The sequence below is a fragment of the Grampus griseus genome (genome assembly GCF_964374135.1).
Source record: "Grampus griseus genome assembly, chromosome: 8".
NCBI lineage: Eukaryota > Metazoa > Chordata > Mammalia > Artiodactyla > Delphinidae > Grampus > Grampus griseus.
In genome coordinates, this window is record NC_139002.1 from 61523103 (window position 1) to 61538934 (window position 15832).

Genomic DNA, 15832 nt, shown 5'->3' on the forward strand with positions numbered 1-15832 from the left:
TGTTCACATCCTAATGCCTGGAACCTATGACTGTTACCTTATTTGGTTTAAAAAGGGTCTTTACAGATGTTGTTAAGGAATTTGAGATGAGGAGATTATCCTGGATTATCCAGGTGGGCCCTAAATCCGGTGACAGTTGTCCTTACAAGAGACACAGAGAAGAAGAGGAGGCAACACGACCATAGAGGCAGAGATCGGAGTGATGCAGCCGCAACCCAGGAGTACTGAGAGCCACTGGAAGTTGGAGAGGCAAAGAACAGAATCTCTTCCAGCCTGTGGAGGGAGTGAGGCCTTCCCAACGTAATGAGTTCGGGCTTCTGGCCTTGAGAACTATGAGAGAATAAATTTTTATTTTAAGCCACTAAATCTGTGGTAATTTGTTACACCAGACAGAGTAAACTCATATGGTCTGTTTGTCCTCTGGAGTAAAAAGGATACTCTGTTTAAAACTAATCATTGCTAAAATGACGTAAGAAGAATGCTGACTGTATTAATTTTTTTTTTCTTTTTTGGCCGCGCCATGCGCAGCTTGCAGGATCTTAGTTCTCCGACCAGGGTTCGAACCAGGGCCCACAACAGTGAAAGCGCTGAATCTTAACCACTAGACTACCAGGGAACTCCCAAGTATTAGTTTTCTGTTACTAAACTTAGTGTATTAAAACAACATACATTCAGTATCAGTTTGCATGGGTCATGAGTGCAGACTTGGGTTAGCTGAGTCTTGATCTCTGGATCTCTCAAAGCTACAGTCAGAATGTCGGTAGAGGCTGTGGTCTCATCTGAGGCTCAGGGTCCTCCTCCAAGCTCACCTGGTTCATTTCCTTGTAACTCTAGAACTCTTGGCATCTTGCTTCTTCAAAGCCAGTAGGAGGGAGAGTCCCTCATTTCAAGAAGAGCCCAGTCCTGTCGCCCATTTGAGGGTTTTCATTTGTTAGGTCAGGGCCCACCCAGGATAGTCTCACTTTTAACTAAAAAATTAACTGATTTTCACCCTTAATTGCACCTGCAGAAATCCTTCACATTTGTCATAGTTATGTGAGTGGCATCCATTGTATTTCCAGGTCCTGTATACACTGAAGGGGAGGAGAATATAATGGCCTATACCCTAGGGGGCTGGGAATCTGGGAGCTGTCCTAGAATTCCACGATCCACACTGCCTTCATCATGAGTAGTATGATTCTCCTCCCTGTAAAATAAGATGTTATTTTTCGTTCTCACAGTTCCTGCTGATATTTAGGAACTCTACATTGTTTGAAAATAAGTTTATTACCTAAATAGATAGATTGAGAGGCAGATCAAGGCAGTTAAAAAAGATGAGGCTAGAGTAATTCTTTTACTGTACAAAAACAACATGCTTTCATAAATGTTAGAATTTCCTGGTTTGTAGATATGGTAGGGGTCCTCTGAGAGGACTCAGCCAGAGACATGGGGAAGAGGTAAGCCTTAATGAGTTTTCTTAGCCTGCTTCTAATCAATATGACTACATAGAAATTTGTCCAGGAAAGTCTCTGGTCCTTGTATTTCTTACACAGCTTTACCAAAAGACAGCATTTGTTGGGATGTGGGGGCATGGCAGTTAGTTATTTGTTTGGTTTTTGTCATAGTTTTAAATTGTCATACAATGATTTATCATAAATTTGGGTTGTTTATTCCTTAGATCCTTCAGTATGATATGTGGAATGTTACTCCTACAAACCTGTGGGACTGGAAACTTCTCAAGGAGAAGATTGCAAAGTAAGTAGAGATGTAAAGTGGCTTTGAAGTGAGGAGGGTTCAGGTTTTCAGCCTGGCTCTTTCGAACTTAGGTATGTTATTTTAGCTTCTGAAATTCATTTTTTGTCTTTTAAATGGGACTAAAAGGACCTATCCATAGAACTATTTTTTAAAAAATGCTTCCTAGGACAATATATTTTATATGTATAGTAACCTGCAAATTGCTTGGCACAATGAAAGCATTTTAATACCTGGTAGGTATTATTATTATTAGTTGATCTTGTTTTAGGGGCTTGAGTACCAAGATTAGGTAATTCTTTTTCTCGTTAAACCTTCATATTTCCAAGTGTGTTTGCTTTTTAAATGTTTTTTTAACTTTTATTTATTGCTTAACCACATTGGGCACATAAATGACTTTCAATGAATTGATTGTCATAGGACTTCATTACGGATTTTGGAAGAGCTTTTGGAGGGTTTAATGTGTTAAACTGTGTGAAAGAAAAATGTAAAAATTGAAAAATGTAGTCCTTTCCAGCTAATAAACATAAGAGATTTGAGTGCAGGCAGAATGTTTTGCTGAATGTTTGTCTGTCATGTCTAGGTTAATGCATATACAAAGTGTTTAATGTTTGCAGAAGGAAGCAGTAGCTTTAAAATGCTCTTTAAAATATCTGTTTACCTTAAAATTGTTTTGTTACTCAAATAATACATGTTAGATAATTTAGAAAACATACATGTGGAAAGGGAATTAAATGAAAATTATCCCAGTACCATCACCCCCCAAAAAAACCTGTTTGTATCTTTTTGTCTACCATCCTCAGACTTTCTTATGAGTGTGTATATATGTGTATATTTACATGCAAATTCAATTTTTACAAAAATGGACCTGTATTCTATTTATTATTCTGTTTTTCTCAAAATAATGTAGTTTAAATATTTTTTATGTATAACTTTTTTAAATTTCAAAATTAATACATGAATACACATTCATTGTTAATAAAGTTCAAATATGGAAATAAAATAGAAAGTAAAAGCCCTTCTTTATACCATTTATATATAAATGGTTCTGCCAACCATTTTGTCCCACAAAACAAACAAAAAAACCAACTGACTCCTTTTCTCAGAGATAACCATTGTGAATGGTGTATATTTTTCTAGACCTTTTTCAGTACATTTGCAGATACGCACACACAGTTTTATTATATAAATGAGATCAAACTTGACATGTTTTGAGACTTTTTATTTAGTGATTTATTTTGGAGATGTTTCTCTTTCAGTACATGCAGATTTACCTATTGTTTTTAGTGATTACAGACAATTCCATAGCTTGGATATATCATATATATATGACTTTTCAAAACATTTTCCTGTCTCTGGACAGGAAACCACTGTCCACTCTACTGAGGGAGTAAAGACATGGAGATAGTTGGTGGTTTGCTTGATGCCTCACAACTAGAAAGTGACATAGAGAGGTTGAAAGTCCAGTTGTACAGACTCCATTAGGATGTGAGTCTCTATGCTAAGTGCTGTATGAATCCAGAGGTATGGAATGTAGGAAAGATGAACTCTTTGTCCTTGAGAAACTTAAAACTAAGTAAGGTAAGACATGTAACACAAATATACGTAAAGGTACAGGTCACAGAAAATATTTGCAATGCAAATATTTGTATTTGACAGTTGTATTTAGTGTTGTCTGCCTGGTTAGGAAAGATGTTGTAGAGTAAGTATCTCTTAGGCTGAGCTTTGAAGGATGTGCTTAGGACAGTTTGAAGATTTCTCAGAGTTCAGATACTATATATTTATTTATTTTTTATTTATTTATTTTTTTGCGGTACGCAGGCCTCTCACTGTTGTGGCCTCTCCCGTTGCGGAGCACAGGCTCCGGATGTGCAGGCTCAGCGGCCATGGCTCACGGGCCCCGCCGCTCCGCGGCATGTGGGATCTTCCCGGACCGGGGCACGAACCTGTGTCCCCTGCATCGGCAGGCGGACTCTCAACCACTGCGCCACCAGGGAAGCCCTAGATACTATATTTTCATGCACTCTCTTTGGCACTGAATAGAGTCAAAAGATGTTAGCGTTCTTCTAGGAAATTTAATTAAAGAGGTGATAGAGGAAGTCAGAAATATACTTGGAGCATAATTTTTTCTATTCATTATCCTGTTCAGGATAAATGGAGAATTGCGGGGATAGAGGTCTGGTTCTGACCACTTTCACATCATTATGTTTCCTTAAAGGGCCTAGCACAGTGATCACATAGGCACTTAGAAAAGAGTAAGGGTTGAATGAGTGTACCCTGATACAGTTGGGGACTCTCCAATAACCATGTGAGTGTTTTCTTGGGCAAGATAGTGTATCAAGTGCTGTGATTCCTAACTTGATACGGAATCACAGCATGGCATGATAAGGTTTACCAGCAGTAAAAATGGTGCTGATTCTGTTTAGGAATTAGGCATTTAGGAGAGGGCCAAGTTATACCACCCATACTGTGGAGTTGCATCCCTTTAGGGGTTAAATGCAAAAGTCAACATGTGAGTCTAATGGATGTTTGGTATTACTCGCAGCAACTGCATTTACTACAATGACTTAAAGTAGCTGTCTTCCTGACAGATTGTAGCTTCAGGACCAGCACCTAATAATCTCCTTTTCTTTAGGTATGGTATAAGAAACAGTTTACTCATTGCCCCGATGCCTACTGCTTCAACTGCTCAGATATTGGGAAATAATGAGTCAATTGAACCTTATACCAGTAACATCTATACTCGCAGAGTCTTGTCAGGAGAATTTCAGGTGAGAAGATCACAACCAGACCTACAGGAAAATCTTTTAGAAGCCTGATGTTGGGAGTAAATGCTACTCATATTTAGTATATGCCCCTTTATTTTAGTGTCGGTGCAAAGTTTTGATAAAGTGAGTTATCATCTCTAATATTGTTTATGTTATTTCAGCATATAATAGACATTTAATAAATATCTGTCAAAAGAATGAAGGATTGAGGGTTGAGTATGAAAGCAACTTGATATTAGAGTTCACATGATGTTTAACCATTTTGTAATCATAGTGACATATACTATAACCTCATATGCTTAAGTTGATGATACTCAAGGTGTATAGAAGTATCTTTTAAGATAGTGGTTCTCAGCCTTGGTTACAAATTAGAATTTCTGATGGGCAGGACCAGTGTTTTTTTTAAGGTTCCCAGGTAATTCTCATTTGCAGGTTGAGAACCACTAATTTAAAAGATACTTATTTGTGAATTTGCAGATACTCTGAAATAAATTTCTGTAAGGTTTGGCGTGGGTACGTTTCTAATTTTCTTAAGTATTTATTATGTCCTTACTTAAAAAGAAAAAAGAATCATTCTACATACCCAGCTTAGGCAGCATTAGCTCTTTTCACTTTTGCAAATACCATGTGTTATGTTTTGAATAACAGATATAAAGATTTTAGAGGAATATAGCTTTCATGTAGTGGGATAGGTCTCTCAGTTTTATAAAAAATAGAATTTACCAAGCAATCTAATGTTCTTCATTGATCTTATTTACTTTAAGCTCCAAGTCTGTGATCCTGTTTAGGCCCTGTCTTTGTTGTTTATTCCTTCACATCTTTCTCCTTTCCGTTTCAGATTGTAAATCCTCACTTACTGAAAGATCTTACTGAGCGGGGCTTGTGGAATGAAGAGATGAAAAATCAGATTATTGCATGCAATGGCTCTATCCAGGTACAGAATTAAAAAAAAAGAAGTGTTCTCTTCAGGAGCTAAGTTGGTAGTTACATTGGTAACTTCTCACTTATCCCAGGCAATGCAGAGAAAGAATGGCTATTCACTGTGGTCATATAGGCTTATGTAGCTCTGTTCAACTCTGCATTGCTGTGCTAGGATTAAATGCATCTTCACATAGCTAGGCCTTACCCTCTTGTTTGTGCAGCAGTATAAAGTAGTGGTTCCCAACTTCTCTGCACATTAGAATACATTGAAGAGCTTTTAAAATCCTGAAGCTTAGGTTGTACCCCATACAAATTAAATGTCTGGGAGTGAGAGCCAGGCATCAGTATTTTTTAAAGACTCCCTAGATAATTGCCAAGTGAGTCAGAGTTTGGGGACCAGTGATATAAAGCCTGAAATTAGAGTCAAACTTAATTAAAAAGTATGATGGAGAATTGAAGACTGATAGTCCAAAAGACAGAGCCAGAAATAGTGTTTAACAGTGAAATATTTGCAACTGAGAATCAAGAAGCATTTATTTATTTGTAAATAGAGGCCTCTGGCTAAATATTTGTCTGCTTGGCAACACAGATAAAGATTCTTGTAACATTTCTATATTTGCTGATGGAAGCTGTAGCATTAGCCAGTCTGTGTTTTGATGCAAGCTAACCCTAGACCTAAGAAATAGGAAAACCTTTTTCTGTTGACTCCAAATGGAGTTTGTGAAGTCCTAGCTTATTTAAAGGGTTTTGCCTCATTGCTTCCTTGTGTCACGTCCCTGTGAGTTACAGCCCTGAGTATTTGTATTTTCTGCAAAAGTCAAGGGTCATTTATTGTTGCTTAGCTCTGACTTTTCAGTGAATGTTTTGGCCATTAACCAATTAAAGATGAGTCTTAAATAACTACCACCAGATTGATATTTTGTTGTTTAGATGGGGTTTTGTTTGACTTCATAAGCCAGAAGTGAGTAGTCTTAGGAAACTTGATAAGGATCATACTGTATTAAATGGAATGGTAGCGTCAGATCTGGCTGGAAGTAGAACCAAGGCCAGACCCTGGGGGTCACCATTCTGTTAATCATACTGCTTTCTTCAACCAGAGTGCAATAAACATTTGATTTCCCTTCTTCAGAGCATACCAGAAATTCCTGAGGACCTGAAGCAACTTTATAAGACTGTGTGGGAAATCTCTCAGAAAACCATACTCAAGATGGCAGCTGAGAGAGGAGCTTTCATTGATCAAAGCCAGTCTTTGAACATACATATTGCTGAGCCTAACTATGGCAAACTCACTAGTATGCACTTCTACGGCTGGAAACAGGTTAGTGGAGGAAGTCAACCAGCTTGGGATATTTTAGAATTGGAACAGAGTTCTATATTCTAGCTACATACTAAGTATTGCCACCTGGAAGTTCTTTCACTTTAAGTCCAGTATATTAGAACCAACCCATGGGTTTTATACCAGATTAAGCTCTCACTTTGAATTTTCTTATTTCTTTTAGGATTATTTTATTCTAAGCTTGAAACCTTGGAGTTACCTATGATCCTTCCTTTACTTTCCATGCAGTCATTCACCATGTAGTGTCAGTTGTTCCTTTGTACTATTTCTTGAATGTCTTACTTTCTATTCCACTGTTGTTATTTTTAACTTCTTAACTGATCTCTTTTCTTCTGGTATCTCTACTCTAGGCCATCTTGTGTACTGCTACCATTCCTAAAATAAAACTTTACACATGTCAACCCACTGTTCAAAAATATCCATTGTTTCCCCACTTTATCTACAGGATAAAAGCCAATCACTTAGCTAGTCATTGCCAACTGTAAAGGCCTGTGAGTCTATAATGTATTCTTATTCCCTAGCAATATTCTAGGTGTTTATATAGAATTATGAATTTATTTTTCTATTTAACAGACTTTTATTGAACTTATACTATGTTCCAGGACTGGGGATACTGAATAGAGAATGGTGATTCTTATCCTTGAATTAGTCATAATCTGTTCTTATACAGAGATACAGTCTAGACCTCTAAATAGTTATAATTTAAGGCAGACATGTTTTCTTAGGCACACTTGGAAGTCATACACATAAAAACAAACAAACAAAAAGACTAGAGAACAAAAATATTTGACATTTTCAAAGAGATAAGCTTGTTTTAGGGGTGAAAAGGACAGAGTATACTGTTTGACCATCTCTTTCTCTCTTTAAGCATTTTTGAGAGGGCTTCCTAGAGGAGATATAATTCTAAGTTTAGAAAGCAATTTGACCTGGTTTATGGAAATGTATTTTAAACATTGGCCTTGAATGTCTAGTGTTCTCACAGCTTCTCCTAATTAGTTGTATTTACTTCCCTTTTAGGGTTTGAAGACTGGGATGTATTATTTAAGGACAAGACCAGCAGCTAATCCGATCCAGTTCACTCTAAATAAAGAAAAGCTGAAAGATAAGGAAAAGGTATCAAAAGAAGAAGAGAAGGAGAGGAACACAGCAGCCATGGTGTGCTCTTTGGAAAATAGAGATGAATGTCTGATGTGTGGATCCTGAGGAAAGGCTTAGAAGAGACCAGCCCTTCTTTAATAGCCAAACTACTTCTTGAGCATAGATAGGTATAGTAGGTTTGCTTGAAGTGATAAGGTTTTGCTGGACGTTATTGCAGCAAAAGAATCAATTGATTTAAAGTCAATTTAAATCAATTTAAATCAATTGATTTAAAGTCAATTTATATAAACGTGAAAGTAATGATTTTTTAAAATTGATATATTGGGAATCAAAGTAGATGTTTTAGGAATGCAAAAGAAGTCATCTTGCAAATAGGGAGTGATTAAGTAGGGTTTCATCACCCATCTGGTACCCCTTTTCTGGTGACTTCAGTTTTGGTAAGGAGACTTTGACTGGTGTGTCCATAGAAGCAAAACTGAGTCATAACACGTGAGAAGTGCTGACAGAACCTTTATCTGGATAAGGTCCTAATAGGTCATTCTGAAATAAAGATAAACATTTCTAAATGATTGTGTGAGACTAATTTTGTCATTTATTTTCATACAAAGGTCAACTTTGATAAAGGATTTTTTGTTATTTGAGGGTTCAGGGAAGAAATTTTAAGACAAATTACTTAGACACCATATAGAATTCTGATTTTAATATATGTCTTTTTCTTCTTTTTAAAAAAATTGTGGTAAAATATACATAACATAAATGTTACCATTTTACCCATTTTAAAGCATACAATTTAGTGGCATTAAGTACATGTACAATGTACAACCATCACCACTATCTATTTTCAGAACTCTTTCATCATCCCAAACAGAAAGTCTATACATAAAACAATAATTCCCCATTCCCTTCTTCCATTATTCCCTGGTAACCTCTATTCTACTTTCTGACTCTGAATTTGCTTATTCTAGGTATCTCAAATAAAAGGGATCATACAATATGTGTCCTTTTATGTCTGACTTATTTCACTTAGCATAATGTTTTCAAGGTTCATTTATGTATTGTGTCAGAATTTCATTCCTTTTTTAAGGCTGAGTAATATCTCATTATATATATATAGAGAGAGAGAGAGAGAGAGAGACATTTGGGTTATTTCCACCTTTTGGCTGTTGTGAATAATGCTGCTGTGGACATTGATGCACAAGTATCTGTTTGAATTCCTGCTTTCTGTTCTTTTGGGTGTGTACCTAGAAGTGGAATTATTGGACTAGATGGTAATCTTATATTTAACTTTTTGAGGAATTGCCGAACTGTTTTCTACAGCAAGTGCACCATTTTACATTTCTACCAACAGTACACGAGAGTTCCAGTTATTCCACATCTTTGCCAATACTTGTTAATTTTTTGTATTTTTTATAATAACCATCCTAATGGCTTTTGACAGTTTGATTATAATGTGTCTTGGTGGGGGTCTCTGAATTTAGCCTAATTGGGGTTTGTTGAGCTGCTTGGATTGATATATTCACATCTTTTGTTAAATTTGGGAAGTTTTCAGCCATTATTTCTTCAGGTAATCTTTTTTGCCCCTTTCCCTCTTTTCCTTCTGGAGTTCCAATGTTGCATCTATTGGTCCACTTAGCAATGTCCCAACAGGTCCCTTAGGCTTAGTTCACTTTTCTTCATCCTACTTCAGCTCCTTAGACTCAGTAGTTTCAATTGCCTTATCGTCAAGTTCATTTATTCTTTCTTCTTCTTGCTCAGCTTTGCTGTTGAGTCCCTCTAGTGAAATTTTCATTTCAGTTATTGCTCTTTCCAGCTCTAGACTTTCTGTTTGGTTCCTTTTAATTGTTTCTACATCTTTGTTGATAGTCTGATTTTGTTAATACATTGTTTTCCTGATTTCCTTTACCTGTTTTCCTTTAGCTCTTCAATCATATTTAAGACAGTTGTTTTAATGTCTGTCTAGAAATTCTGACGGCTGGGCTTCCTCAGGGGTGGTTTCTGTCAGTTTATCTTTTTCCTTTGAATGGTCTATGTTTACCTGTTTCTTTATAATGCCTGTGATTTTTTTTTTGTTGAAATATTCTGAGACTAAACTTTTTGCAGTGAAGTCTCTTCTGCAGAGTATATTCAGTTAATGTTTTGACAGCTTTCCTTGGTCTTTGCAGATTGACTCTGTGCTAGGACACTCCCATACTTGGTTAGGCTTGCTGTAAGCCTAGGCAATGTCATGGTTAATTTTATTTGCCAACTGGCTAGGCCATGGTATCCAGATATTTGATCAAACACTAGATAGAGCTGTGAAGGTATTGTTTTTAGATGAAATTAGCATTTGAATTCGTAGACTTTGAGTAAATCAGATTATCCTCCATAATGCGGGTGACCTCATCCAATCAGTTGAAGTCCTTAAGAGGAAAAATGCTGAGGTCCTCTGAGAAAGGACTTCTGCCTACAGACTGCCGTTGGACATGACCTGCGGTATCAGCTGTTCTCTGGGTTTCCATCCTGGAAGCCTACTCTGCCAGTTTGGGATTTGCCAGTTCCACAATTGTGAGCCCATTACTTACTTACTTACTTAACTTATTTATTTATTTATTTATTGCTGCATTGGGTCTTCGTTGCTGCACACAGCCTTTCTCTAGTTGTGGTGAGTGGAGGCTACTCTTCATTGTAGTGCACGGGCTTCTCATTGCTGTGGCTTCTCTTGTTGCGGAGCATGGGCTCTAGTTGTGTGGGCTTCAGTAGTTGCAGCACACAGGCTCAGTAGTTGTGGTTCGCAGGCTGTAGAGCGCAGGCTGGGTAGTTGTAGCACACGGGCTTAGTTGCTCCATGGCATGTGGGATCTTCCTGGACCGGGGCTTGGACCTGTGTCCCCTGCATTGGCAGGTGGATTCTTAACAACTGCACCACCAGGGAAGTCCCCTGTATTACTTTATGTGTGTGTGTGTGTGTGTGTGTGTATAGAGAGAGAGAGAGAGAGATGTATATGGTTGACCCTTGAACAACATGAATTTGAACTGCATGGATCCACTTACACTTGGATTTTTTCAATAAGTACTACAATACTACACAGTCTGTGGTTGGTTGAATCTGTGGATGTGGACCCGTGGATATAGACACTGTATGGAACTTGAACATCCGTGGAGTTTTGTATCCTCTGTGTGTCCTGGAACTAATCCCTGCATTGTTCAAGGGTCAACTGAATATATAGATAAGATTTTGTGTGTGTGTGTGTGTGTGTGTATATACACACCTTATTGGTTCTGTTTCTCTGGAGAACGAGAACACTGACTAATATAGGTTCTGGTACTGGAAATGGTTCTAGAGGAATGGAATCCTAAGGATGAGTTTTCTGGGTTGGTTCTCTAATTTGATGAGATTTAAGCATGACTTTTCAGTAGTAAAGAGAGCTCTGATAGTCCCTGGTGGTGATGTGGCAATAGAGACATGCAGAATACCATCACTGGATACTCCTAATCAAACAGAGAGGCAAGGGTCTGGGTGACCATGTATGTGTTCTGCCTCAGGGGTGTATCAGTTATCAGCTCTCTAGCCCAGTGTCATAATTTAGTTCATCTTGATCACTTTTCCTTTCCACAGTACATCACAGTGCTCCATTACGTTGAGATGCGGATTGGACCTAGCAGGAAATGGCAGCTACTCTAGACTTACTGGTAAGACGTTTGTGTGTCAGAGAATGAGAAATAAATCAAACAAAAATTCAGGGACCTTCTACCTCAGTGAAATTTCTTGGGGTCCAATGATATAAGGCATGTTGGGATATTCCTTCTATGATGAGGGATAAATTCTTCTATCTGGCTCCTCTTACAACCAAAAGAAAGGTATAAGGGCTAGTGGGCCTCTTTGGATTTTCGAGGCGACATGGCGACGTATTCCTCTTTTGGATGTGCTACTCTGGCCCATTTACCACGTGACCCTAAAAGCTGCTAGTTTTGAGTGGGGCCCAGGACAAAGAACAAACCTGGCTCTGCAACAGGTCCAGTCTGCCATGCAAGCTGCTCAAGTATCAGTGGCAGATAGGGATGCTGTTGGAAGCCTTTGGCAGGCCCTGCCATCCTCTCTTGATAAATACTTACCTTGTGAGAGACAGCTTTCGGCTGCTACTGGGACTTGAAGACTGCCTAACCAAAGACCACGAAGTTACCATGCAACCTGAGCTGCCTGTCATGAACCGGGTGTTGTCTGACCCCCTAAGCCTAAAGTTGGGCATGCATAGTAGCATTCCATCATCAAATGGAAGTGGTATATACAAGACTGGGCTCAAGCAGGCCCTGAAAGCACGTCATCTACTGAAGAACTGGCCCAAATGCCCATGGTTCTCGCTCCTGCTACACCTTCTCTCTCCCAGCCTGCACCCATGGCCTCATGGGACATTCCATATGATCAAGTGATAGAGGAAGAGAAAACTTGGGTGGTTTACAGGTGATCCTGCACAGTATGGGACACCATAGCCTCTTTCTGGGACATCCCTGAAGGATAGATACTCCATTCTATAGATGACAGCTATGGAGGTCTTTCAAGCAGGGGTGACTTAGATAAATCACACTGGCTACCATGGGAAAGAGTGGCATGACCTCTGGGTTTGGATCAAGCTCAAGTACAGATAAGGGCCTAGTCTGGTCTTTGGATGAATTTGGGTCCCAAGGAGAAGACCTGGCTTGGGTGTCTGTCAGACTGGAGGGCCCCCTGGCTGGACTTGACCTGTTTGGGCTAGACTGGACCCCTGGGGTAGGCCTGACCTGTGTGCCTGGGGATATCAGACTGGGAATATCAGGCAGAGCCTCACCTGTGTTTGGAACTGATTGGACTCTAGAACCTAACTTGTGTGTTTGCATTAGACTGATGGCATCAAAACTGACCTGTATATTTGGTGAGACTGGGCTTCATGTCAAGTCTTACTATGTATCTGGGAGAGACTGGGCACCAGGGAAGAGCCTGGCCTGTTTATTTGTTTCAGACTGGGTGTTCAGGGCAAGTCGTGGTCTGTACAACTTGCTCTATACAACTTCCAGTGGAGCTCCATATATCCAGATGTTAACTGGGGGGCTTTCTCAGGAGTCAGGGAGAAGAGGACAGAGAAACTAAACTAACAAGGATAAATAGGGAAAAGCAATTTTTTCATTGGAGTGAAAACAGAGCATTCTAAGAATTCAAAAAGGAATAGTTTACCAACAATGAACCTGCTGTTGAGTCCTCCATAATCTCAGGAAATTCCAGCCTGTCCCTCAGTACTGCCTGCTTATCTCTTGTTCCCAGAGGTCACAGCCCCAATTTCCCAAGTTGATGAAGTTCTCTCACCCTGGCAGTTTCTCCTTCACTCTCATATTCTGCAGCCTCTCTGGCTTCTCCCTAACCTCCTGGGCTAATTCCTTTCCACAGAGCATCTTTTCTACATGTTGCCTGATCTCTCTGATCCTTACCCCCTAGATGACAGGATTCAAGGCTCCTGGGAGCAGCAGATAGATGGCACTGAGCAGGTTCTGGACATTCCGAGACACAGCCTTGGCTACTCGGAAAACGATGGAAGTGGAGAGACTAGAGAGGTAGATGGTGAGGATGACCAATGGGAGTGGGAGCCACACGTGTGCAAGGCCTTGGTTCGGGCTCCCCCAGGAGATATCCAGAAGACAGCATAGATGATGTGGGTGTAGGAGGTCCCCAGCAGGGCTGGATCAAAGGTCACAGTGACCAACCGCATGGCCAGCCCCAACTGGTTGTTGAAGGTCAAGTCTCCACAAGCTATGCTCAGCAGTGCGATGTACTCACAGGTACAGTGTCAGATCACTGCTGTCTGGCAGAATCAAGCTCGTGAGGTTAGCACTACCAAGGGCACTGCCACTCCCAGGCTCCATGTCAGGGCAAAAAAGGCCAGCACGCCTAGCAGACGGGAGGTCATCAGGTCACTATAACAGTGTGGGTGGCACATGGCCACCAAGCAGTCTAGGGCCATGGCCAGCAGGAGGTTGTAGTCCAGAAGGAGAGTGAAGTAGATGAAAAACATCTGGGCCAGGCAGCCATGCAGTGATATGGGGTTAACATAATGCACAAAGCCCTCCAGCATTTTGGGTATCACCACTGTAGCAGTACAAATGTTGACAGCCAGGAGCAGGGCAATGAGCATGTACATGGGCTGATGCAGGCTCTGCTGGGCCGCCACCGTGTGGATGATGAGGGCATTGGCAGAGACGATGGTCACATAGGGAAAAGTAAGGGGCAGGACCAGGAGGGGCCTCCACTGTCGCAATCCAGAGAAGCCCCCCAGGAAGAAGTTGGTGTAGGAGATGTTGAAGGTGCTGCTATTTCCATCCTTACCCACTGGCTTTGGCCCTGAGCTGGCCCCAGGAGTGGGGGTCAGAGACTTAGAACAAAATGGTCAATGGAAGAAAACCTATTTTTATTTTAGGGCCTGCGTGGTTTGCGATGAAGAGCCACCTCTTCGTGCACGTATGTCTACTCTTTTGGGGCACAGACAGGTACTATGTCAGGTGTCATGGGAGCAACAAAGATGAACAAGACATTCCTTGTCCTTAGGGAGCTCTTGGCTTTTGTATGTGAAATGTAAACTTACAAGATGCTGTTTATCTGTGATACTCCAGGTATTTGATTGCTGAGTAAAAGATTAGGCGGAAAGTAGGTGTGGTATAGGAGAGAAAAAAGAGTGATGGGCCAGAGGCAATAGAAAGGATGAAGAAGATTCTTGATTAGGAGGAAAAAAGAATATATGAGGAATCTTTGGTCCAAGAAACCTGGGAAGAACCAAGTGGGGCTTATTGGGAGAGAGGAACAAGTCAGGAATGATGGCCTCACTTTTGTGCCTGGGGTACACTGTGTGGCAAGGGGAGAGGAAAGTTGCTGAGGAATACTTCTGTTCTTCCTGGACACAAACAACGGGCCACAAAGACTTCTCGCTTCCTAAGACCCTCTAGACTGGATGTGGGGCCTCCTGCCTGGCCTTGTCATCAGTGTCATGAATGATGCTTGCATTCCTTTCAGAATGTGAGTTCCAGGAGAACAGGGGTAACAGCATACCTCTATTGTGTTCTCTGAAGCTCCAAGCACAGAGCCACCATAAACACACAGGAAGTGCTCGAGCATTGCTTGTCGGGTAAGGTGAATGAGGAACAGGTAAGAAGCTAAACAGTTAACTGGGCTCTGAGAGTAGTAATTTCAAAGCTTTGGCCAGGTTTTTGTATAATTAAGAGAGCAGATATTAAGATTAAAGATGTGTGATTCAGTACTGAGCTCACATCTTATCCAGATTCTTAGGGAGCACCATTTGGTGGTGGTAGGTGTGATGATTAGAGGAATTAACACTGATATGCATAAAAGTAGCTGACACCTGTTGGACATTTACCCTATGTTAGGCAGTGTTCTAAATGCTTTCATGTATTAACTTTTTTTAATCTTCTTAATTTTACTGAGGAAGAAAGTGAGGCACAGAGAGATTAAGTCTAGTTCAAGATCATACAGCTGGTAAGTGGCAGAGCTGGATTTGAACCCAGACAGACTCCAGAGTGCATGCTCTTAACTTCAGGATGACCAACTAGTCCTGGCTTGCTGGAGACTTACCTGGTGTTAGACCTGAACATCCGCTGTCCCAGGAAACCTTTCAGGCAAATGAGGCAGTTGATCATTTTACTATAACTACTAATTACTTTGAAGATTAGAGAAGCCTTATGAATTGTGGAGCAACTAGGAAGAAATATTCTTCTTTCTTATAGGTTTAAATGTATTGTCTCTGAAAATCAACGTTTACATTGGTGTTACTATAGCCACCCTCTGAATACTCAGAAGACTGAAGAGGAACATCTCTAAGTTCACAGACAGACCTCAAAAGGAAGTGGATTTGGAATTCCAAAGCCCACCCTGGAATGTGTTTCTGGAACTCTTAGAGCATTATTTTAGTCAGAATAACTCAAATTTTGGGAAATGTACTTTCATTGTGGTTGGGCAAAGACCAGAC

At 40.2% G+C, this 15832-nt stretch overlaps 1 protein-coding gene and 1 pseudogene across 2 annotated transcripts in view; one reads left to right on the plus strand and one right to left on the minus strand.

The window, feature by feature from the left end:
• The window catches only part of RRM1 (ribonucleotide reductase catalytic subunit M1), a 36564-nt gene extending 28125 nt beyond the window's left edge, over nucleotides 1–8439 (plus strand). Inside the window, exons 15-19 of the mRNA XM_082659205.1 lie at nucleotides 1658–1734; nucleotides 4367–4502; nucleotides 5338–5433; nucleotides 6550–6738; nucleotides 7774–8439. Coding sequence (XP_082515331.1) covers nucleotides 1658–1734; nucleotides 4367–4502; nucleotides 5338–5433; nucleotides 6550–6738; nucleotides 7774–7959 — 684 coding nt within the window. The 3' untranslated portion in view covers nucleotides 7960–8439. The remainder of the gene's footprint in view (nucleotides 1–1657; nucleotides 1735–4366; nucleotides 4503–5337; nucleotides 5434–6549; nucleotides 6739–7773) is intronic.
• Nucleotides 8440–13163: 4724 nt separating this feature from the next.
• Nucleotides 13164–15503, minus strand: LOC309826095 (olfactory receptor 52L1-like; annotated as a pseudogene). Its single transcript has 2 exons — nucleotides 15439–15503; nucleotides 13164–14201 (listed from the first exon to the last, which is right to left on the minus strand). The product of its transcript is annotated as an olfactory receptor 52L1-like (transcript).
• Between the last annotated feature and the right edge of the window lie 329 nt (nucleotides 15504–15832).